General features: G+C 39.3%; 1 protein-coding gene across 7 annotated transcripts in view; it reads right to left on the reverse strand.

The window, feature by feature from the left end:
* LOC140277563 (disabled homolog 2-interacting protein-like) overlaps window positions 1–24,774 on the reverse strand; it is a 149,355-nt gene that overhangs the window by 77,645 nt on the left and 46,936 nt on the right. For 3 of the 7 annotated variants that reach the window (XM_072372645.1, XM_072372640.1, XM_072372642.1), the window contains exon 2: window positions 6,546–6,664. In XM_072372645.1, coding sequence (XP_072228746.1) covers window positions 6,546–6,629 — 84 coding nt within the window. In that variant the 5' untranslated portion in view covers window positions 6,630–6,664. Of the gene's footprint in view, window positions 1–6,545; window positions 6,665–21,609; window positions 22,206–24,774 lie in introns of those variants that run through there. The other 4 variants (XM_072372641.1, XM_072372638.1, XM_072372639.1 and 1 more) reach the window with 3 other exon arrangements.

Genomic DNA, 24,774 nt, shown 5'->3' on the forward strand with positions numbered 1-24,774 from the left:
ATTCTTATTCTCCCTTGATGGATGGATGGATGGATGGATGGATGGATGGATGGATGGATGGATGGATGGATGGATGGATGGATGGACGGATGGATGGATGGATGGATGGGGCAAAAAGATTAGTTTCTGCCTTTTCTGTATGCCTTGTCCTCTCATTCACCCTGCCGTGCATGTGGAGAGCTGTACAAAATTATAAAGAGGGCTTTCTAATTCACTCAGCCTCTAAAAATTCAGCAGGTAGGAATAGTATCTTTTTCAAATAACAATTGGAAAGAGCAATGTGTATGTAGTATTTCAATTAGATCACAATCAGGAGATGTTTTTTTTTTAATTTCTAGCTTTTAATTCACCTTCAGTACCTCCTCATATGACATAACTGAAAGAAATAGAGAGACACGGAGAGACAGAGGACAGAAATAGAGGTGAGAACTGTCAAAATACTGAGAACATGACAGCAAGTGGCTGATAGGAATGGATCACCTGAGGGAGAAGTATAAATGGAAAGAGAATGAGTTGATAGAAGAAACAAAAGATTGAAATTAAATGAGAGGGAAAGTGAGGAGAAAAGTACAGCAAACTAATGACAAAGTCACCGGCAGAGAAGGGCTCAGCAGAGCAAGGGAACAGCTGCAGAGAAAAGGGGAAAAAAGGCCAAATTAAGTGGAATTAACTTTGTTCCTCCCTGTGTCGTGAAGTCTGGTCATTCTTTTGTCTTTGCAGATGTTTCTAGAGTGTACAACACATCTGCTTTCATGCTATCATGCTATACTGGGGCATGAAATAGCATGAAAATATGCAATGCAAAGCTACTGTCTATCATCTAGTCTTGTTGTGCTGTATGTAAGCCATTTCTTTAAAGCAAAATTACTCAAATGACAAGTCATACGCCATGTCATTGTCATGAGATGTGGCAAAAAAAAAAAAGCTCACATAGACTCCAGTGGTGGTAAAAAGCATCGAACTCCTTTACTAAGACCACATTCTAAAAATATTCAATTTCAAGTAAAGTGCTACTAACAGTGCACATCTTAATATGCTACAAACAGGTAAACATGAGAGTATTAATAAATATATGTGCAAAACAAACATTTATATGAAAATTGAACATATAACAAAAAAAACGCAAGTATTGCACTGAATCCCAAAATATGTCCAAGTATATGTCCAAGTAAAAAATAATGCAGTGTTTCATGGAGTCATGGCAGGAATATAGTTGTACATATAACCCCAGAAACATGCCTTTAACGTGTTTGTAAGAGATAACACGGAACAGGACAAGGATAACACTGAATGGGAGTTGCTATGTTCACATAAGTTACAAACAAAAAAAAAACATTTAAATTAGAATTTCTCCAGCATTTTCAGACATGCTCCACAGATCCCACTCCAGGCTTTGGTGTAACAGGAGAAGCTACTACACACAGAAAGAAAGGGGTAACAAAAGGGGATAGTGTGCATCCCATTTGTAAAAAACATACTCCATACATGTGCATGTAAATGCAATGAGTGTTGGGGAATGGAGCAGTTTTACTTTTAAGAGTTCAGTTCTTTGATTCGGGTCTGCAAGTGTCTCATCAGAGTATATGTGCAAGACTCCGGGCAGGCACCTGGGTACCAATTAATGGAAACTTTTTCCTTGGACTTGATTTGTGGAACACTTGCAGCAGAGTTTCTTTCCATAGATGCTGATCTATTATGATATGTTGTCCTTCAATCACACCCCAAGCTGGAACTGTAATAAGAACAACTAAACCCTCATTGGTCCCACAGACGTCCATGTGTGCCAGTATAACAGGGCTTCTTCCTTTAATTTGCCATCTTTGCCACCGGCAAAACTCATCTTCAACACATGAGCCAAACCTGTGGAGCACATATTCATTTATCCTTGATATAAAGTGGAAGTTGCACTTCTTTATGCATATACACTAGCAGTCAAAAGTTTGGACACACCTTCTCATTTAACGCTTTTTCTTTATTTTCAGTTTTATTTACATTGTAGATTCTCACTGAAGACATCAAAACTATGGATGAACACATATGGAATTATATAGCAATCAAAAAAAGTGGGAGTGGATGAGATAAACTACACACTAGCTTGCGTTAATGAAGTACATGATTAGCTCAAACATGTTGCCTTCACTGTCATTACGGAAGAAAATGTTGCTTTCAGCATCATTATGACACAATTACTGTTTGCTATATGCCTTTTTAGAGGTTTTACTTTGGATTTATCTGTTTTGGACATCCCAGTATTGCTTCTGCAATGTTACACTAAGCATAATAAGGACTGTAAAAAAAAACAATCTTTATTTAATTTAACTTGTAATTTTGTTAAGATTAAACTGTTTAATAATATCTGAAAATTCACGCAGCTCTTTCTGTTAAAACAGAGAAACAAAGGAGGAAAAATGTTTGGAATTGAGACTCATGATGGACAAATACTGAGTTTTAAATGATTTAGATTATTCCAATTTTGTAGGTCTCTAGTCTGCTGATTGTGTTCGTGTTTTTGCATTTCGTTGGCGTTTCTTTTGAAATGTCTCTTTTTTAGCATTGTTAAAGACTAGTGCAAACAGGTTAAAGATATTCTGTTCCTTTACTCTGGTTCGTAGCTCCGCACAGCGTGGCACCGCACTGTGACGTTATGAAGCTCTTTAAAAAAAGCAAAAGAAAGTAACGATAATGAATCCATTATTAGTCCCACAGCGGGAAAATTCACAGAGTTACAGCAGCAAGAACGGTAAGATAGAAAAAAATAGCATATACATAATTTCATGTTTGTGATTGTGCAGATATTGTGTTGTACTGGTTATAGAAAAATAGAAAATAAGATACCATATGCAATATGGAACCAATCACTAAGTATGGAGTGATATTTACAATGTATTTAGTGTCCCAGTGACTGTACATGGAGATATGCACATGATAGGGATGAAACTGCACATTGCTATAAATAAAGTATATTGTTGTAATAAAATGTTAAGAATAATACTAAATTAGTAAAGAGTTTTACATAATAGACAACTTGTGATTCTTATTTTCTAAGATTCAGAATCAACTCACAACAAAAAAATAGGTGAGTGTGCAACAGTGTGCGAGTTGGTTGCTGCTAAAGTCAGCTGATGCTTCAGATAACGTGATCTCCAGCCTACTGCAGAATGTCCCCTTATAACACTAAGTCAGAGGACTGATGTGAGAGATAAACTGCTTATCGTCATTGTCAAGATGAAAAGTTGAACCTTTGTCTCAGTTTCAGTTCTCTTGAGGAAAGAGACAGTGTGTACTCTTTTTTTAATGGCTTCATTTGCTTTAATCTATAGATTGCAGTCAAAGCATTTCACTTTGTTTAATTTGTGACGTTACGTCCCCCTGAAGCTGCACCGTGAGCCCTTCACTTTGTAGAAATGTAGACATTTCAAGGCCATGTTTATGTATTATGTATCATGTTAATGATACGTGAAATGCTTGCCTGAGATACAGTCTGTTCCCACATTTTGACCATTTCATACACAAATTTTGTTCTAACTTTCAAATTGTTTTTGTGTGTAGGCAGTAAGCACACAGCAGTCCAGCTTTTTATCACACATCTACAATGCAAATAAAACTATAACAATATTTGCACGTGCAGAAACTGCTTATTGTGTGCATGTGGTGGCTTTTCGGTGTTTTAGTGAAAGATGACCTTGGAATGAGCTCTGTTGCTGTCAGAAAATGCAGTGAATTAAGAAGCAACACAGCTCTATCTGAGATCAAGTGAGGCAGAAGAACACTTAAGGTCTTCTTAAATATAGCTTGTTTTCCTATATTGTTTGGCCCTTTTCATTTTACAAACACAAGACAACATATGAGTATCAGGGGACATTACGGTGCCACATATAAGCATGGATCTCGAAACATGTTCATTTTTATTCATTCCATATTTCTATAGCTGACAAGAAAGGCATAGGAGATAATGGAGCAATCTGATTGGACATGCACACTTGATTTTCAGGAGCGCCTGGTTCTCAGAGACCCTTCTGTTCTGGCTTATTGTTTTCGCTCCGAAGAGAATTTGATGGCAACAGAAAGAATGTATCAATATTTACTATACCACCTTGTTTACATTCCAACTGTGTTACATCTTTACAAGCCGGTGTGCATGCCAGTCTATAGCAGACTCGCATACTTGATTGTAATCTAAGCCTGTCCAAGTCCATTAAATCAGCACTAAGAGTTCAGCTCAGCTTTATCACTCAGATTGTTTTTTGTTTGTTTGCTTTTCAAATTAAAGTGAATGCTTGCATAAAGTTAATTCTATTCCCTTGGCTTGGCAATTCCAGGATCCCTTAATGGGGACTGATAGAATCAGAATCAGGGTGTTTCCTGCTTCCAGAACAACCTTTCTTGTCCTCTTGCACAACCTGATGAAAACAAGGGTTTATACCAGTCCAATTAAACCACTTGCTATTATGTGACAGAGGATGGAAGGATCAGAAGCAAAGTCACAACGGAGAGTCAATCCAGTCAGCTCGAGCGATCAGTGGGACGTGGACAGAACAGACTCAGATAAGGTCTGTTTGTCTGCTATTTAAACACGCATTGGATAAGAGAAACTACTCAATTGTAACCGACTTCTGATTTAATTTCTGAATCTGTTGTTTGAAATTGGGATTGGCAAAGATAGTATTCATCACTGCCCATGAGATATTTGTTTTTGAGCAGAGCCGTGGAATGTACGAATGGGAGTTAACTGTATGTGTGCATGCCATTCGTGGTGTGTGTATGAGGGCAGATACTGAGCCCAGTCTCTGAGAAACAGTTTGACGGATTTAGCTCAAGGCCTTGGAGGAGTGCTTCAGATGTCACCACATCAGGAAGAAAAGTGTGAAGAGGTTTGTCACAGCACCGAGGAAGAAGAATGCATTTCAACATGCCATGTTAGTCTGTATGTTTGTACCCGGTCCATTCATTTCACACCAATCATTCATCTACATACAGAATCTGTATGTACAAAATCAGAGTTTCTCTACTGTAACCCTGATCTTTTACTGCCACTGTTGGTCAAACCGCCTTGTGCTTCTTCTTTGATTTAAGTGGAAACCCATCAAAATGGGAGCCAAATGCTACCCACCAATCTAACAAAAGTTAAAAATGTTAAGGTGGAACTTTTGATGTGATACCACCAAAGGCCAGATGGGGTCAGTATAAGTAAAAGTGCAGGACGTGTTCAAATATATTCTGAAAAGATTTGCCTTTTTTCAAAGAAGTCCCTACAACTCATGATGGAGCCTCAGGATGTGAGTTAAGTAGTCATGTGACTCAGACAGGATGACTCTGCAGCAGTGCTCCTCCAACACTGTATCCCATGGAGAGTACAAGAAGCTGCTTAAGACACAGGTAATCAATAATCAGCCCTTCCTTCTAACCCTTTTAGTCTCCTGCAAGCTTTCAGTTCCTCTTTTCTTTTTTTTTTATATATTTTACACATTTTACATGTGCCCTTAAATTCATGTCTGTGTCAAAGTAAAACAGTGATTCTCTCCACATATTTCTGCATAAAAAAAATTCCAATCAGACACATTGTCAGAATGAAGGAAAAGGAGCACACACACATGCTCACACTCACATACAGTGTACTGTAACTATTCTAAGTGAAGGAAATTACATTTCTGCTTTTCTATGTATGAACTTGTGCGTTTTGCATTCTCGAAATTAGCTAGTTGGGATTATTATATGTGTGATCTGTAACTGCCTAAATTAAATTTAACTGTTTCAGTTCATGGAGTATTTCACTGTCACTAACTCCTACGTAAATATTATTAAGCTTACCTCACTATGGACTTTTGTTAAAACCCCGAAGGAACCAGATTTTTTAAATTTGTTGAACAGAATGAATGATAAAAAGTGCAACGATGTGGAAAAATAAGAATATTACAGAAACGGAAATATGTGTTTCCTGTTTCCAGCGACACTTTGGTATCTTTTAACCCGTATGCATGATTGCTGAGCCAAAGGCTGTGAGTTTACATGGAAGATTGTTTCTGACAGACAAAGTGCTTACGGCCCCACTGGCCTGGCTTTGAGTGTTCATACTTCACCTCTGGGTCCTCATCTCCCCACTCATTATTTATTAATGGAAATGTGTGATGCTAATTGCTAATTATCTTTAAATTGATGACTCATGGCGGAATTTTTTGCTTCATTAACTGACTGTTTATCTGTTGAATTAAACATGGCAGAAAGTATTGCGGCAACATGACTGACAAAGGAGTCCTTTGTGTTTGTGTTTGACAGAAGAGAGACTGTGTGCTGACTGAGCAACAATGTGTGAGGTGTGCGCAGGAGTTAGAGGCCGTGCACGGCTGCAGAAAGTGCTGGATGGAAATCCGATGTATGTAGATGTGTGATGAACGGACATCAAACATGAAAGGTTCCAGTCCTACATGTAAAGTAAATGAGTTCCAGATTGGCATGAGCTGATCTGGACACCACACCAGCCTCATGAAAACACTGAGCAGCGAGAAAAACAGATAGAGAAGACAGAAGATACATAAAAGCACACTCACAGTACTCACGGTGACTCTGAAAGGCGTGGCGGTGGTGGATGTTGGCTCCATGGTGGCTGCGGTCTTGTCTGAGGAGCCTGGCATACTGCGTCGGCGTCCTGTCCTCTCTGGAGGAGATTCTGCAGACAAACGTAAATATTAGTGCTGACTAATCTAAGCTGGTCTTTCAATTAGGAAATGTCAAAGATTTATCCCAAACATTTTAACATATAAACTCATTCCCTCCCTCATTTATTTGATATCAGGTAACAACCAGAAGAGGATCAATTTAGCAACAAGACTAATCTGTCTTGTGCAGGTAAAATAAAGCAATCATCACTTCTAAAGCTCACTATTTAATACACTGCATCTCATTTATTTAATCCAGATGATGTGTTTATAAGTAAATTCAACATGTGTAATTTGAGCTTTGTAAGAAGTAAAGCTTCTGCTTCCAATCTTAATGCTTTGCTAAGATAAACACATGCTTGATATCCCTTCATTTTCCGCATTTAAACATTTGAGTGGCGTTGATATCGTCTAACTCAATACAGAAACAGTTCATTGGATCGTACTGCATTTTGCATTTTTAGTCCTACAGTGCCAAACCTGTTTGAATGTCTTTCAGCTTATTTTTCTACGGCAACAGCATAACACCAGATTAGTATGATAAACCTCTGAAACAGTTCTGAGGTCAACGGCGCGCATGTGTGAAGAAGGAGCAAATCTGGACATGTCTGAGTGGAATGTGAGTGATGCTGAATGTACAAGCCCTCACAGATTTCAGAGAGATATCACTGCTGCCTACTGGCTCATGAGTACAGAGAACAGAGACATTTTGACAGGTTTAATCCAGCATGTACAGTTCACTGAGGAGCAAAAGAAAAAAGTTTCAGAAAAAAAAATAAAATAGTGTCTATTCACATTTAGAGGCCTATGTTGGGTCATGGTGTCGCTCTGGTAATATTAGATCATTTAACTAAGGTTTACAACTGTCTCGAGCATCTACTGAAGTGAATTTATTCAGCAGAGTGTGACTGTAATAAGAATGAAATCGCATTATGAAGCAAATCCTCCTCACATGCACGTGTATATCTCATTGTCTTTCTGTGGCTTCAGGATGTATGACACAATGTTTTGCAAACATGCGCTAACCTTACCTGGCATTGCTAGACAAATGCACAAATATGAATTAATGGGGAATCTCTTAGTTTTTCACATGATTGAAGGTTGCACTGCTAACAATGAAGAAATGGAAACACACAGCACAGCAGCTGCTTTATTGCTTACAAGACACAAAAGATTCTTCCAGATCAGCATCAACCTTCTTGGATGCTTATAGTAGTGTCTCAACCTGGCTTGTCTTGAACTTGATGGCAGCAACTTATCCTCTAAAAGGTTGGGACGGGGCCCTGTTTACCGGTGTATAACATCCCCTCTTCTTTTGAAAATAGTCTGCAAACATCTGGAAACTGAGCAGAACAGCTGCTTGACGTCTGGGAGTGGAATGATGTCCCTTTCTTGTCAGTAAGGATTCTAAATAATCGACAGTCCTGGTATTTTAGATTTCGTGATGTGTTTTCAGTCGCTTAAAGGACTGCGTGGCATCTCGGCACTAATGCACCCCTCTACCATCAGAGCTAAAGGATTGTAAACTGAGTGCTGATAACAAGCCAGATGGTTTCTCTCCTCTTTAGTCCGATGGATGTGGAGTCCATGATTTTCAAAAAGAATTTCGTATTTCAATTAGTCAGACCTCAAAACAGTTTTCCACTTTGCTTCAGTCCATTTTAAATGAGCTTTGGCCCGGAGATAACAAAAGTGTTCCTGCATCATGTTCATATATGGCTTCTTCTCTGCATGATAGAGCTTTAATCTGCATTTGTGGATGTTACGGTGAGCCGTGTTCCTGGAAAATGATCTCTGAGAGTGTTCCCGAGCCCATACAGTGATTTCCATGACAGAATCATGCCTTCACAATTTTATGTTGAAGAACATTGTTCGCTCCACAATTTTTTGACAGATTGCTGAACCTCTGTCCATCTTTATTTCTGAGGTACTCTGCTTCTCTGAGGTGCTCTTTTTATACCTCCTCTTGTAAATGACCTATTGCCAGTTAACCGAATGATTTGCAACATTATTTGCAACATTATTATTATTGCACCACTCACTTTTTCAGCCATTTGCTTTCCCAACCTTTTTTTCTAACATTTAAAAAAATGTCTTTTATGTTTATTGTGAATTAATTATCGGTTTATAAGATTTGCAAATCACTGCATCATCTTTTGTACAACGGCCATATAGTATAATGTGCCACATTCAATATTCACATTTACGTGATCTCTAACAAACACCATACAAGAACAGCCCTTTATATATATCAAGCTGATTTGTGCTAAATTACCCGTCTAGTGTTCAACATGCTGGTTGACTGTATTCGCTCACACTGTAATGGAGGACTAGCACATCCCGCTGTGCAGAGCACAGGCTTGCATCCCAACCCACACAACTTTCAGCCTAACATAAACATGACAGACTGCAGAGAAGCTCTGGCTTGGAAATTTGAAACTGCTGTAATTAAAAATCTGAAGCCTCCGAGCAGTGATCCAATGTCCTGTGAAGGTAAGGAGGATTTAATGTTAGAAAAGCTGGTAAAAGTTGGGATTATAGCTTGTCTGTCATGAGAATTCATGCCAGGTGTTTATTGCAGTTTATATACGTGATACATGTTTATTAGGCTGTTTTTAAAATAAGAGTCAGGAACTGATGACTGTGGTAACACAAAAACTTTGATGAACTTTAGTTACTTACTTCCGCCTTTGTAAGAAATCTATTGGAACTGAAGTATCTGCTGCCATGACAACAAGAATTTTTAATCTTTTCATAAAAAAAAATCCTTCACGGGCAAATAAGGTTGATTAACGTAATTATCAGCACTGACTGAATTAATTCAGTAATGTGAAATTCTGCACTCAGCTTCAATAGATCTACACCTCTGGGGCTTCACTTTGTAACGGAAATCTCACTGCTTGTGCACAGCTGGCTGCTACAAGCACTCAAAGGAATGCTAACACAAGAACACGCGCACACAAGCACACATTATTTTGTTGTGCAGCAACTGCTGTGTGCAGTTGCAATGCACGATTCAACATGTTTGAACCATCTGCCTGCAACGTATCTTCTCAAGTGCATGGAAAATTCTGGCCGCTATGACCCGCTGGTGTGGCTCACTTTATTCCTCCCCAGCTAACAGAAAACAATAAACAGACATACTCGTACTCAATAAAACTTCAATTAAAACACAAACTCTGATCTGAGTGACGAAGAAAACCATCAAAGAGGTATTTTGAACAGCATGTGAGGTCTGTGTATGAGTTGTTAAATTAAAACTATACCCATGTCTGAAGGTATGTGAGTATGTTTGTTAAACTGATTCATTTGTAATTCAGGGTGTCTAAAAGCAACAGCTGTTGTCTTTGAACTTCCAACTGTGAAAGACTTAGAATAATCCATCACTTCTGCCCATTCCTTTCCTCTTCTTGATCTTATAATTCTTGTTCATAATCAACTTTACCCCCATGTGCTGTCAGATGGATGTTTGTCAAATCTCTGTCTTTGAATTTCTATTGTTGGAGCATCTCTTGCCTCAAAGCAAACCAGCCTATCATCCGTTGTCACCTTTTGATTGCACCTCTCTTCCATTTACTCTCTAACCTTACAAATCCCTGCACACTCCAACCTCCCTCACCAGCTACCACAAATAGATCTTCATATCAACCTCCTCCAGGCTCACTCACAGTTGGTCAATGGGACCAGGGATGTGCAAGGATTAGCCCTTGAGGGCTAAAAACAGCCAAGACCGGGTGATAATCACCTGAAGGAGTGTACTGTCTGTGGGCCATATGTCTGGCCTGTGTAATTGACTGTAAAAGGAGCCCTTTTGATTTGACTTCTGGGGGGAAAATATTCACCTTCCTCCTGAGTTATTTATCCACACATCAGGTATGAAGATAGAGACAGCAGGTCGTTAACATAGTCTGGCAGACTGGAGGCTGCAATCTTTATGCAAATCTCAGCTAAACTCCTGCTGTCTGTAACTTAATATTTAATACAGACACACAAGAGTAGCTTTGATACTTTGGTTTGGAGCAAGTCAGTAGAGATATTTCTGAAAAAGCTAAACTATGAAAGTAATATCTGTCTGTCTATCTTTCTCAAGCTGTCTTCTTTTCTTCCTTAATGGTGATTCAGTGATATACAGCTGGTCAAACTGCATATTTCCTTAGCATTTCCCCAACACTCCACCTACTGAGGAGTGCCAGCTAACCTTCCCCTTCCTCTCAGATCTGACCAGCACAGTTCTTAAAACAAAACAGGGATGGTGGCGACGGGACTGAAAAATGCTACACCTGAAAGCAAACTGTCATGCTCAACACTATATCTATTAAGGCAAGGTAGGTAGGTGGTAATGTGTCACTAACAGTGTCACTTAGGCCACCCACGCAATCCAGTTAAAGAAAAATACAAGTGATGATTAATTTTGCGATGTGATTGTGCCAAAGTGCTGTGCTTGTACCCCCCAAAGATAATGACTGTTGACTTCTTAGACACATATTGTTCTTTTGCCTGGAGTGATGTTTTTTTTTCCTTTTTTTTAAAAAAATGATATTTATAACTGAAGGCGCTGGCTGTGCTAAATGGCTCCGTGATGAAAGAAAGAAATTCAGAGGTTGTCGTGAGCAGGATGCTATGTTGAGTTTTCAGTCGGCCTCCAAATGAGAGTGACTTGAAATAGAGTATTCAGTATTTACACTCGGCTGTATTGCTGCCTCTGTTTATCACGATCCTGAACTGAGCTGTCTTTTGTCCTTTTCAAAGAAATGATAACAATCTTTCTATGGCTCTGAAAACACACATACTCCATGAGATGTATACATTTGCAGCTGTTTCTGAGAGATTTTTCTGTGTACATAATACAATGTGTACATAATACATAATTCAATGTGTACAATTTCTGTGAACATAATAACAACAACAGTGCTCACCTATTTTGCTAGTTGTCTTGTCAAAATTGATCTCTGTTACAAGAACACACTGTATATTCAGCCTGACTAGATAGTTATGTGTCATTATAAGCACACTAAATGCAATGACAAACTTGCAAAGCTAATTGTTCGGATAATTTGCATGGCAGAACATATATCATATATCCATAAATAAGATAAAACAAGGAATAAAACAAACCCCAAAGCAAATCTCCAAAGCTCTGCTAAGCTAAATACTAACAGGTAGCTTAACATTTCTTAAACCACAAATATCTGTACACTTCTCAGCCAAAATAGTCAAGCAACTGAGCAATAGATGCTAATAGACGTATTTTCAACCTTACATCCATGCCTTAGCTACAATATCCACCAGGATGTTTGTGGCTGTGTATAAAACAGTTTCAGACCATGTTTGAAATACATAATTAAATAAAAAATGTTGTTGCCTGGAACAAAACCAAAAATATGTAGGTCATTCACATGTTAGGACCCCTCAGAATGACGAGGCAATAAGTCGTAAAATAGGTCCTGATTAACAAAACCTGCGGACCCAGAGCAACAGTGGCAATCTGGGGGGGTCCTGGCACCTTGTAAAACATTCACTTTGTTGTGTGTCCCTGTCAACTGCAACAGGAAATATCAAGCTCTTCAATGGCTAATTTCTCCACTATGTTCACTGGCTGTCTGCCTTTTGGTGGGACCCACTTAAGAGCTTTGAAGGCTCTTTTTACATGAAACAGCTTCCAGTTGTTGCTCCATATGATGCAAGTGCGGTGACAGTAAACCACATCAATAAAGCTGAAACATGCAATGAAGTTCTGTCGACATAAAATAAAAGAGGGCAAACAATGTTCAGTTGTCTATATTAAAACATTTATCATAGCCATTTCAAATTTGGTGTTTGAAGAGGGTAGAAAACAGTAGAATATAATGCTAATGCACAAAGGGTTGGAGTGCAGGATTCTGTTATAAACAGCAGCATGTGTCTGCATTTTAAGAAGTATGTACCCTCGGGACTGAAAAAGAGCACCCACAGAGAATGCACTGTTCTTGTGTTATGACAGAGAGGTAAAAGGAGAAAACACACTCAGTTTCTCTTTGAGCCAATGAAATGTGCTGTAGAAATCGCAGGCTGTCAAGCTGTGTTTACTGTATTCTCTCTACCTGGATGACTATCTTCTCTCAGTCCACCCTGCCTCTCACCGATACATCACTTTTCTGTTTTTCCTCTCAAGTACATGACAACTAGAGCTTGTCTTGACTGGCTGACAGTGCCACAAAAGCACTGTCTGTGCGAGGAATACAAACCTAATGTCAATCAAAAAATAATCGCAGAAAAATATCTTATAAAGTTGGGTTTTTTTCAGAGGATCCGAGTCCATATAACGGAGTCCACAGCTGCATAACGCTGAAGCACAAACTGTTCCACATGGTACATTTTAAATCATCAAGCTTTCCAGCTTGGTATGAAACATGTGTTGATAGACGAGAGAGAGTGTTCCCTCGTGTATAAGTGCATGGAGACTCAAATGTTTTAACACTGAACGGTGAGGACAGCGCTGGACTTTTGACCTCTGGGAAGTGGTATTTACTCAGCGAAGAGATGATGGGGTGATAAAGAGGTGCTGCATGGTCTCCTTGGAGCAACTCTGTGGACATGAGGGAGTAAAGGAGAGTAAAAGAGCCTACAAAAACCACTAGTGCATACACAGTCAACAGTCACTTAACATTCAGCAAACAAAGAGCCCCTGTCTGAAGTTGAGAGTGTGCTGACAATATGAAGATCACAACAGCATGAATGTATGTATTGAGTATTAAAGCATAATGTGAAATGTAGAAGCAATAAAGTTCCTGAAGTGCAGATTTGGGAAGCTTCTTCCAACGACTGGCAATTCTATATTTGACCCTGTTCAAGTGATATCCAGAGAAAAGGATTTTGCTTCATGTTTAGTTTGGCACATGCATGCCTTTGTCTGCAGTTTGTTATGGGAAGGCAGAGGGAGGGGGGGAGAGGAGGCAGGGGGAGAAGAAGTGGGGCACAGAAGGAGGAAGTTTGTGTTTGTGCAGAGGGCGACAAGGCAGCTACATTCCTGCAACTGCTGACTGAGATTCTTCTAACTTCAATAACATCCACCACCAAACACAGATATATCCAATATAAAGAAAACAAAACATGGTGTTAAACTTGGTGTTAGTTGATAACATTATAGAATGACACGTGAGATATTTTAGTTTTATTTTAGCTTTGTTATTTTAATCACTTCTGCAGTATATTTTAGATTGGCTGAATGAAATCTTTTAGGTTTTTCTGGCTGTTTATCATCTATTCTCAATTTTCATGTTTTTAATTGAGATATTGTGCTATTACATCTAGAACAATACAGCACTAATCCGCTGTTGATGTCTATGTATGATTTGGATTACTCTGTCAGGCATAAGAAGCATGAGCACGGTTGATATAGTCGGTCAACAAATAAAAGCAGAGAGCTGTAATTTATCAGTATTGTCAGTCAGAAGGTTTGGTTAAACTAAAGTAGCTGTGACGCCATGACTGCAGTGAGTTGCCGAACTGATGCTCACCCTGGTATTTGTAACCTCCCGCCCATAGGAAACAGAATCTAATCGAAGAAGCATAAATTGACCTGTTGGCCTATTTTGGCTAAAACTTACTTTCCACCACAGTGGCATAGAGTGATGAATTAATAAGGGATTTCTTGTGCATTCATTTTAATTGGTTACCTTTCTTCTGGTTATACAATAATCAAAGTACAATCATGCTACATTTATAGTTTCCTGCTACATTTATAGTTATTCTGCTGTGAAATACTACAATCCAATATACAGTGACATACTGCCGAAACAGAGTGAACAGCAGTATGTTATACTGTTATCATTTAAATTCTTCATGGTGTATCGTCAACTGCATGCATGCTTTTGCACATGTTACTATGCTCAGTCACACATACAGTGTGCTGTATGTTAACAGGGAGATTAAGCATGAATTATGACCATATTTCCCTATAGTTCTACAGCTATTTCTCCAAAATCTTTCTCTGGCTCTGGAACATAATCTGAGTTGATATCTATGGATTAAGGAAGGATTAGCTTGCACCTGTCTCCCTGTTATTGGACTCTTTTGGGTGCTCAGACACATTACGTCATCGAGCCCTTCTCTATGATTCACTGTGCTCAGGGAAAATAGAGTAGGCAAGGACGCAGACTTCAGAAGTGAAGCTGAGATCAGAAAATACTCCTCGGTTACACTGAGATGATGAAGATAGTTCTGGTGGTTTCACTTCACCACTTCATGGCTATATTTAACAGGTCCCTGCCGCCCTGCTTTACATATTTGCTTTCTATGACATAATACCAAAAGCTAATTAATTACATTATCAGCTTTCATCCTACACAACTGGGAAAGCAAATGGGAATAGTTGTATTCTATGTTCATTTCTGCCATTTCATTTTACATATGTACATATATGCTATGTATATGCAGAAAATTAAGTCAAAATGATCTAAGAATAAGGCTGTTTACGTTGGTTAGACAGGCTTTTTTTTTTTAACTAAAAGGATGCTCAGGAACAAACTGCAAAAACAGATCAAAGGGCTAATCTGTTTCAGAGCAAACAGGAAAAATGATGCCATCAGTGATGAAGTTAAGGTTCGAACTTGGCACCACTTAGCTCGAGTGTTCTCCTTTTCCCTCCATCATGTTAATGTTTAAAGCAGATTAATGCTTTGGGAAACCAATCATGACCACAGACTCCTTTCCAGCCTTCCTGTGTTATGGTGTAAATGTGACTGAGTCACTGTGATTATCTGCGATGTTCCCTCCATGTTTCCGATCTATCAGGCAGAATTCTGTCCTCATTTCCCATCGGCAGACACACAAACAAACAGACACACTTCGATGAAAATCTGACTACACCACATACAGCCTGACAAAACGAAACATGGTGCAGCAGCACCAGTGTTTCTTAGTAATGACCCATCGAGAATATAATTATGAACATTAACTGTCAGCAATGATGCATTATTGAGTTGTTTCTGAGTCGTTCAAAGACTCTTATGCAAGCTGCTTGTAGTAGTTCTTTCTGTATTGTTGGGATATTTTCATAGTTTCATGCACACCATGCTTATCGTTGTCATTTCTGTTCAGTCTAATTATCTTTTTTAGTTACTTCAGCCACTGAACTGCCTCTGTTTCTTCAGTCTCTCTTCCTAATCCTGTCTGTTTTGTCTGGGGATGTTCTCCCTTGTTTAGACAGCAGCCATTGTTGAAGTGAACCCCTGCAGAGATTGTATGTGACTGAGCACAACAAAGCCTTGGAAACGTAACCTGACTTGTTTCCAAACACATGCTGACATGGTGAAAAGCATTGTGGGAGTAGTCTGACATTGTGAGAAAGAAATGCTTATTCATTTTGTTGTTGAGAGCAAGTACTGATGCCGTTTGTGACCTCTTAAGTTTTAGTTACAGCCAACAGTTATTTAGCTTAGCTTAGCATGAGAAAGTATATAATATTATAAATAATTAAATAGAACAGTTGAGAAATTATTGAAAACAATCTATGAGGTCACAATCTAAGAGAAGCCTCTGAATTACCCAAATTAAATGTGATGAAAGTTCAAATGTAAGAGAGACAGACTTATTTTCTCTGACATTTAAGCGGTTAATTTACAAGAGAGAAAACTAAGATTTTTGAGAGAACGGTATCTTATTACTGCATGCAGCCTCTGGTTGTACCTGTGGTGGAATGAGAGTGGTCCAAGAGTGTGGTTCTATGACAAAAGCATCTTTCCCGAATTTGAATTTCATTAATTTACCACTTTAATCTCTGAGTATATCTGGGTTATGTTCTCAAAAAAGACCATTCCAAGATTATTACCTCCCTCCCTTGGCACCATGGTTTTATTATGTTGTTCTTATTGCCATGACGTCCCATTGCTGGAAACACCTAGCCTCATTGGTTTGCATATGTGTTATTCTTGTTTATTCAACTCAAACTAATATCCTCACTGTGTAGTTGATATGGAAGACTTTTTTGAGCAGGGTTTTTAAAAAAAAAAAAAAAAGCAATAAACTTAAAGCTCATCTCACTTGTCTGATTTGTGCCACTTCGTCTTCTCTCACTTTCATCATCCTGCTTTTTACCTGGCAATCATTTACAGGCAAACGTGTTGAAGGATGTCTAATTTCGGAGAGACGCCCGAGGTGGAGGAGGCTCGTTGTAAGAGCTATGAGTGAGATCACACCAGTGTTTCCTTCATGGATGTGTGCTTGTCGCCCATTAAATTTAAAGGGGCATGACACATTAATTCATTAGGATAAATTCAATTGAAATTGAAAAATAAGAAATTTATCTAACGTATATTATGAAATAATCAAGTTTGAAATGTAGGAGTAATATTGGACTCAGACCTGAACTTTAACAGACACATTAAATCAATAACATCAGCAGCTTTTTACCATCTAAAAAACATTGCCAGAATCAAAGGAATAGTGTCTCAATCAGACTTAGAAAGACTAATTCATGCGTTTATCTCCAGCAGGTTGGACTACTGTAACGGCCTCCTCACTGGGCTCTCTAAACGGGCTGTAAGACAGCTGCAGTACATCCAGAACGCTGCTGCTCGAGTCCTGACTAGAACCAGGAAATATGAGCATATTAGTCCAGTGCTCAGGTCTCTGCACTGGCTTCCTGTCGCTCAGAGAATAGACTTTAAAACAGTTCTGCTCGTGTACAAATCTCTTCATGGTCTAGCGCCAAAGTACATCTCTGACATGTTAGAGCCATTTGAACCGACTGGGACTCTGAGAACCTCAGGGAGGGGTCTCCTGCTGATTCCCAGAGTCAGGACTGAACAAGGTGAGGCTGCGTTTCAGGTTTATGCTTCTAAAATCTGGAACAGTCTCCCAGAAGATGTGAGACAGGCCTCAACTCGGACAATGTTTAAATCCAGGCTGAAAACAGTTCTATTTAGCTGTGCATATGACAACTGAAAGTATTTTATCTGCACTCTTCACTTTTGATTTGATTAATTAATGATTATTTTTTTATATTTATGGAATGATTTTATTTGCCTTCTTCTGATTGTATGTAGCTGTAAAGCACTTTGAATTGCCTTGTGTACGAATTGTGCCAAAAAATAAAAAAAATAAAAAATACAGCAATAAGTTGCAACAAAACAATAGTTAGATGTTGCAGTTGTGTCAAGCTACATATGTAATTGATGTCAGTTTAAAATGACAGCTCAGAAACATGAATGTCTCATTTTGCTAAATGCTGTTCCCTCGCCTCTTTCCTCCTTGAGTCTGGCCTAACTTCCTCTGCCTGTATTCATGGTGGAAATGAGTGAAAAGTCAGGAGAGAAGCTGAGGAGAAGAACAGACTGTGTGAAAATGGAAAATATCACATGGGGATCGGTAGATCTTCTTTGATCTAACTCCTAGCAGGAAGGTGAGAAAGTTTTTTTCCCCCTAAAGTTACCACTTTATTCCGTTGAGACTAAATTGCTCAAAAAGGCAAGGACCAGAAAACAATGATATCCTACGTAATACAGCTGCTGGGAGGGGATTAGATGATGTTTTGCCAGCTTTATTGTTAAATCGATGGCCAGAAAGAATAATTATTAAAAAACTAAAATCAAGTTATATCTGCCAGGGAATAACCAGCGGGTTTGGTTGGTACATCCACAGGAGAGTGACGCTACTTCCATGATTTTTTCTATATAATGTACATTTGAAACGTCTTTTACTATTTAAATTTGTCATCCGTTAACGCAAGGCTGTATTCTGTCATGATATGTTGATGGTATCAACGTCACGCAGTTTTTGATTGCATCAGGAGTTCAGAACACAAAGCATAAGAGGTCAGATCAGACAATAGCGCTTTTTCCACCTACATGTCCACCATAATCTCTTCGAGATAAAGCGTAATTTTGAATGTTTGTCACTGACCCCGGCAGAAAAGGAGGAAACGGGTCCACAGTTATGTAGGGGTGAACCACACTGATACAAGATTTTCCATTCACAGATAACAATGTACATACATGCACATGCTGTCAAAACAATAACACATGAGGTCATGTACTCTGATCTGTGACATGGACAGCGTGCTCAACATGAGGGGCTACAGAAACTTCCTCGAGATAGACTCAAGGATCTGTTCATGGTTAAACTGTGAACAATTGTGCTGCTTCGAATCTCACATGACACACATCTCAGTAATACGTTGTCACGCTTCAGGCCTAAATAATTTTTTCATAAATGTATTCACATGAGAGCAGTTCCTGTCTTTCTAATGAATTAGATAATGCATACAATGCAGATGTAGTTTCATACTGCACGATTGTTGTATATGGTAATATATATTTATTTTGGAGGAAACTGGATTGGGATATTTCAGGGTAATGCACAGATAAGTTTAAAATCAAAAGTCCTTCCTACCATTGCAAAAATCTGGTTAAAAAGTCTAGCATGATGCAGTTAGCAGCCTCCAGTGAAATCATGTTACCGCCTGATGGCCACAGTAATCAAATTCCAGTGTTTTGTCATTAACTTTCCACAGTCAGAGTAGGGGTCTAAGCAATCCTGATTTCACCTGGGGGAATCTGTTTCGTGGGTCTTACATCAGTGCTTGTGGAAGACAACCTGAAATAAACCATTTTACCACCACTATGCCAAAGGAAACCAGAAATTTGAACACACAGTCAAAGTATTAAGTAGAAAAAATCTTATTTACACATCCAGATGATCTGGACTCATATTAGAATTATTTGAAGTCCTGTTTGTTGGTGCAGCTTTTACCCCGATGAAAGGCATGTGCTTTTTCCCCCTCAAGACTCCAACAGAGACTAGTTATGCTGATGCCTTCCTGCTGATTGGTGTTGGACAGATACCACACATCATGGGAAGATCAACTCATTATTTGATTTTGTGCGCACTGGCTGATTATTTTGGAGGAAATTATGCAAATCTAATTTCCTATTTGTAGCTGTGGAACAACATTTTTGATCACCTGTGGACAAAGCGAACAGCAGACAGAGAGCACAACAGATCTGAAAAGGTCAAATAAGAAATAAAATTGATAGAATAGATGACGTTCAGCAACTTTCTGATATCCTTGTATGTTGCTAGTTATTAAATTGATGTATTTCATAAGAGGTAAATGGCCAGCTCAACTATTGAAACATTGCTCACCCGCGAATGGGAGCAGCAGACTCCCAGCTTATTGGTGGCAACTAAAGACAATGCTTATTATTCAAGAAGCATCCCAGAAACATGCCAAGCTGCCGATAAACCAACCAGGAAGCCAGGCTAAAAAAAACAGGAGAGGATCAGTGTCCCAAAAAAAACATGCTGTGTAGACACCCAATCTTTTATCATCACAACATATAGCTCAGAGGTTTTTCATAATAGATGACTAATGAATGATGAGGCTGATTTGTCCAACTAACTTACTTTCCTGTTTTTATGTTTCTCATCTACCGTTCTTGCAACACAATACTAACATCCTAAATGGGGATTTTTACATTTTTCTTCTTCTATTCTTCCCAGTCTAAGTAACATACTCCCAACAATGCAATTAAAAGATCTTCCTTTTTACTGAAATAACGGCTTCATGTAACCAATGAGAAATATGCATTTTGAAAGCTCCTAACGTGTTACATGAAGTGATATATTCAAAGAGAACAAGAACCAATATTAATAATAAGAAGAGGAAGGCCGAGATGTAATACAGAATAAGATCAGAGAGTGTGTGGCATTTGAGAGCAGCTTCGCAAATTCTCATTCATCTGGACACGAGCTGTCCTTTTGCGCCTGTGTGTTGCAGCGTTAACAGGCAGTCAGTATGTAGAAGTTTTTATGAGAAGAGCTTGCACTTATAGCCACAAGATCAAGGCAGCGCGGGTTTGCATGTGTCTTTGTACTCTTGCTCAAATGCACGTGTGCATGTGTGTGCTCTTTAGACAAGTGAATGATAGAGTGGGGAGACTTCAAAGCACCTCTTTCATCAGAGCGAAGACATACAAACCAGGCACCTTCACATTCTGCTCTCTTTCTCTCTCATGACTAAGTCTGACTTTGTCCGTTTTTTTACAACAGAAATTAACCACACATGGTCACAGGAGTACTGTCGATGTGAAGTTTAATCAAGAGGAATCAAGCCTAATGTTTTCCTGAACCAAATGTTTATAGAAAGCGTATATCACACCCACAGCTGGGCAACACATATGCAACTGTTTTCTATTCTGGTTGGACAATTACAGCAGTTTTCTTGGGGAAAAAAAAAATCAGTAGGCTTAAGATTCAGAGATATTTCATTTCTCTCAATACAAGTAGGTTCAGCAAAGCTTTGGGGGCAGAATTATCACTATAATCTGGAAGTTCAAACGCTGCCAGTGGTACTAACACAACGCTGAAGGGCATGGATTAACAGAAAGAGAAGTGATTATGAAGGACAAAAAACGAACTTACTGACTCGAAGCCCTGCGTCGTTGCTAAGAACAAAAATACTTGCAGCGAAGGTGAGACTGAGCAGGGTGGAACTCACAGGTTTTCACTGAGCTGAGAGCTGTCAAGTGTTGATGGTGCAATGTGAGAGTAGCATCGCTTTGTAAATAGTGACGCCAAACTGTTATCTCACTATTTGCAAGAGCACATAAACAAGAGCAGAAACACATGCACATCAACACAGTGTTGCCATGGGGATCTAAAAGTACTTTTACCATAAGAGTAGCTCCCATGTGAACAGCAGAGAAAACAGAATCTGCTTTTAAATTGGGGAAGTGCCTCTTCTTAATGAGTTGGCTCAACAAATAAACAACATCTGCCCATACCTTTACAAATTTCAGCTTCTTAATGTGAAACAAGAGCACAGAAAGTGACAAAATGACAGTTAGTGAGCTCCAGAATCTTTGTATTATTCAAAAGGATACAGTGTTTTGTACTATTACTCGAGTCTATTGGGACCTGTGGTGTACATGAGCTAAAACTGCTGCATGGAGACTTTTTAAGCAGTAGTATTTATTACCCCTGCTGACAGACGGCCTGGTGCGGCTGCGGGACCGGCTTCGCTGACGCTGCAGTCGGGATTTTCCCAGGAATCTGTAGTAATATGAGGGTCTCCCAGATCCCTTCCTGGTAACTCCAGCCATGATGCCCCTCTGAGTCCACCAGCAACAAGAAAAGGCAACAGTGCTGAAAATAAGTTCTCTTGTTGCAGTATCAGTGAAGATAAACCACAAGCAAAGTTCTCATAGAGTTAAGCTCAGCTCACTGACAGGTCCCCTTGCAGAAATTCACATCTGCTTAAAGTCCTCATGGGTTGTGTCAGGACCAAATCCACTCCACTGTGAAACCATTTCCAACTGCCGAAAGAGAGGATTAAACCATCAAATATCCACTGCTGTTCAATGCCCCAAGTCCTGTCCCACAGGCTTGAACTGTTTCTGTAGCTCTGAACACTCCCCCTTAAAGTTTCTCACAGTGAGATCCCAGAGGCATGATGTCCGGAATACTGTGTGAGTGTGTATCCTGAATGACAGGAAAGCTGTTCCAGTTTCCAGTCCAAGAGTGCAGCAAAGGAATTTTATCGACAGTCGGAATGTTTAACTCTTATTTTTTTTAAATGGTCTCTTGTAGCACAGTTGTATACATCTAAAACCACTGCCATCACCCCCTGTGACTCTGAGAGAAAGAACAACAGCAAGGAGAGGAAGAGAGCATGCTATGGGGTTTAAAACAAGAGAAAACTTTGGGATGTCTGGAAAACATGCAAAGATAAGCTACAAGTGGAATGGAGTTAACAAGCATTCTGATGACAACAGGTTTTTCTTCCTTCCAACAGCCAAACTTCTTCACAGACCCATGTGTAAAAGATATCATCTGGTGCACTGAACAAGTCAGACTCACGAAATATTACAACTCTGGCATTTTAGTGGCTCCTGATCCAGTTCCAATCTTGCTCCTGGTTTTACAACCCATCCACTTTAATTTCCCTGCCTAGACAAGAAAGGCACTCCTGCCTGTGACAGCCTATCAGAAGCAGATGTAAAGAGGCTGTAAAGAGCGTCAAACAGCCAATCACAGGGTGCTCTAAAGAAGAGGGTCAGGTAGACAGACCATAGTCCACCACTAAATAATGGCCTAAACTAAACTACAATGGCCCACAAGCACGTATGTATGCACATCAAGGCAGGGAGTCAGTCTCTGGTTGTGTTTCTGATTTCACAAAAATATAATAATATAAAATATCCAAAGGAAAACTGTGTAAAGACATAACTGTATGCTTAAAAGTGTGAATTTCAGTTGATAGTCATTGCTAGTCACCTTAAGGTCAAAACTGGCACTTCTTCTGGCTTCATTTCATCTTTCTTTTACCTTTATCTATCCACCTATACCCTGGAGAATAAAAACCTCCCACTGATTCTGTGTAGAATCAAACACTTGGGTTGATCCCAACATCTGCATTTTGCATCACTCCCCAAAAAGGCAGCTTACACAGTTCACATAAACCCTTTTCAGACATGACATGCATAATAATAAAGGCTTCAGCGACATGTCAAAGTGACAGAATTCAGTCAGTTTTGTTTCTCGCGGCTTCATCCAGTCATGACCACAACAGTGATGGTCAGCCACGTTGCTATGAAGGAATGATGCTTTTGTTGTCGATGCTATTCTTGATCTAATAAGAAATAAACAAATAAGTAGAATAATAGATTTTTAGTTAAGTTAACTACATATTTGTTCAATTCAGTTTAATTTATACAACGCCAAATCCCAAGAAATGTCATCTCAGGGCACTTCAAAGATACAGTCCAATTCAAGTCATTTATAATCTAATTCATTGTAATCCAACCTTAATTCAGTCAAATTAAATTCCAAACCAACCAACAGATTGCACCGAAACTTCACTGCGATCCAATCTCCCATCCTGAGAATTCACGAGGCCATCATGATTTTTCCCACTTGGCAGTCAGATTCATCCTTTGAATGGCCAAATGACACAATCAAGGCTTCAAAACAACGAGTGACAACACAGTTTCTGTTTCCTTCCTTTAAATACAGCCTATGTAGATGACTGCAATGTACTTGGGTACTTTTGTATTTCAAGTCTACTCTCAGTGTACTGCCTCGTAATCAATAACTAACACAGTTCCCAAGATGCATTTATTTGCTGATTGTACCTAATCAAAGTCTTCCTCCGCTGCTCCCTCATGGTCTCCCTCTGCATTACATTTCCTTCCTTCAGTGGCTGCTCAATTGTTCAGTGTGATGCTGCTCTTTGCTAGTGAGAGCAGTGGGAACCATAACGCTACATTCTGTGTGGAGTTTCTGTCATTACCTCAGCCCATAAACTTCCAATGACATAACATAGCAGTGTCTGTACGTGTCTGACTCTAACATAGGAGAGACTATTTGCCTCCTGTTCCACAGAGAGTATTTAGTACTTCCATTAGTAAGCATCAATCACTGAAGGTAGGGCCAGAGCCCCGTGCTGGGAGTCAGAGGGAAGATAAAACCATCTGACTTTACTCTGCCGCCGCTGGGCCTATGAGAAATCCTGAAGGTTCTTTCTCCATCAGTGTGCTCTCACTCTCATTTAAGCATAAGCTGTATGTAAATAAACTTGCAGGTTTATATCTGAACTCATGCAATCCATTGAATTATTCATAAACACAACAGAAACACACACAAAGCCAGATTTCCTTTTTCATTTCATAGCAGACTGGTTTAGCTGCCCTGCCTTAACTATTTGCATAAGAGTCTCAATGGGAATAGCTGCCCACAATGGGCTCTTGTTTGACAGGTCAGGAGTGTATAGATCGGCAGCCCAAAGTAACTGGGTCATGAAGAGTTTGTGTGCTGATAGTGGGTCTCCTCTAGCTTGATGACAAAGGCACCAGTGAGAGGACAAAAAAGGGGGGGGGGGGAAGACAGTGAATCAGAGGCTTTTGTTTTAACATGTATGCCAGCTGCAAACTCGTGCAGCATGTGCAGGCCCAAAAATGTCCTTCAGTCATTTAAAAAATTGGTCTGTAATTCTGAACGCTAGTTACATTATGGGAATCCATATATAAACAAGAGCAATATGTTCCTACTTATTTTAATGTTGAGAAGCTTATTTTATTGGGTCATACTTTTTTTTCTATTTTTGTATTTAAGTAAAATGCCGGCGACACACAGAAAAGACCAT

The sequence above is a fragment of the Leuresthes tenuis genome, unplaced genomic scaffold (assembly GCF_036924035.1).
Source record: "Leuresthes tenuis unplaced genomic scaffold, fLeuTen1.0.hap1 SCAF_19, whole genome shotgun sequence".
NCBI lineage: Eukaryota > Metazoa > Chordata > Actinopteri > Atheriniformes > Atherinopsidae > Leuresthes > Leuresthes tenuis.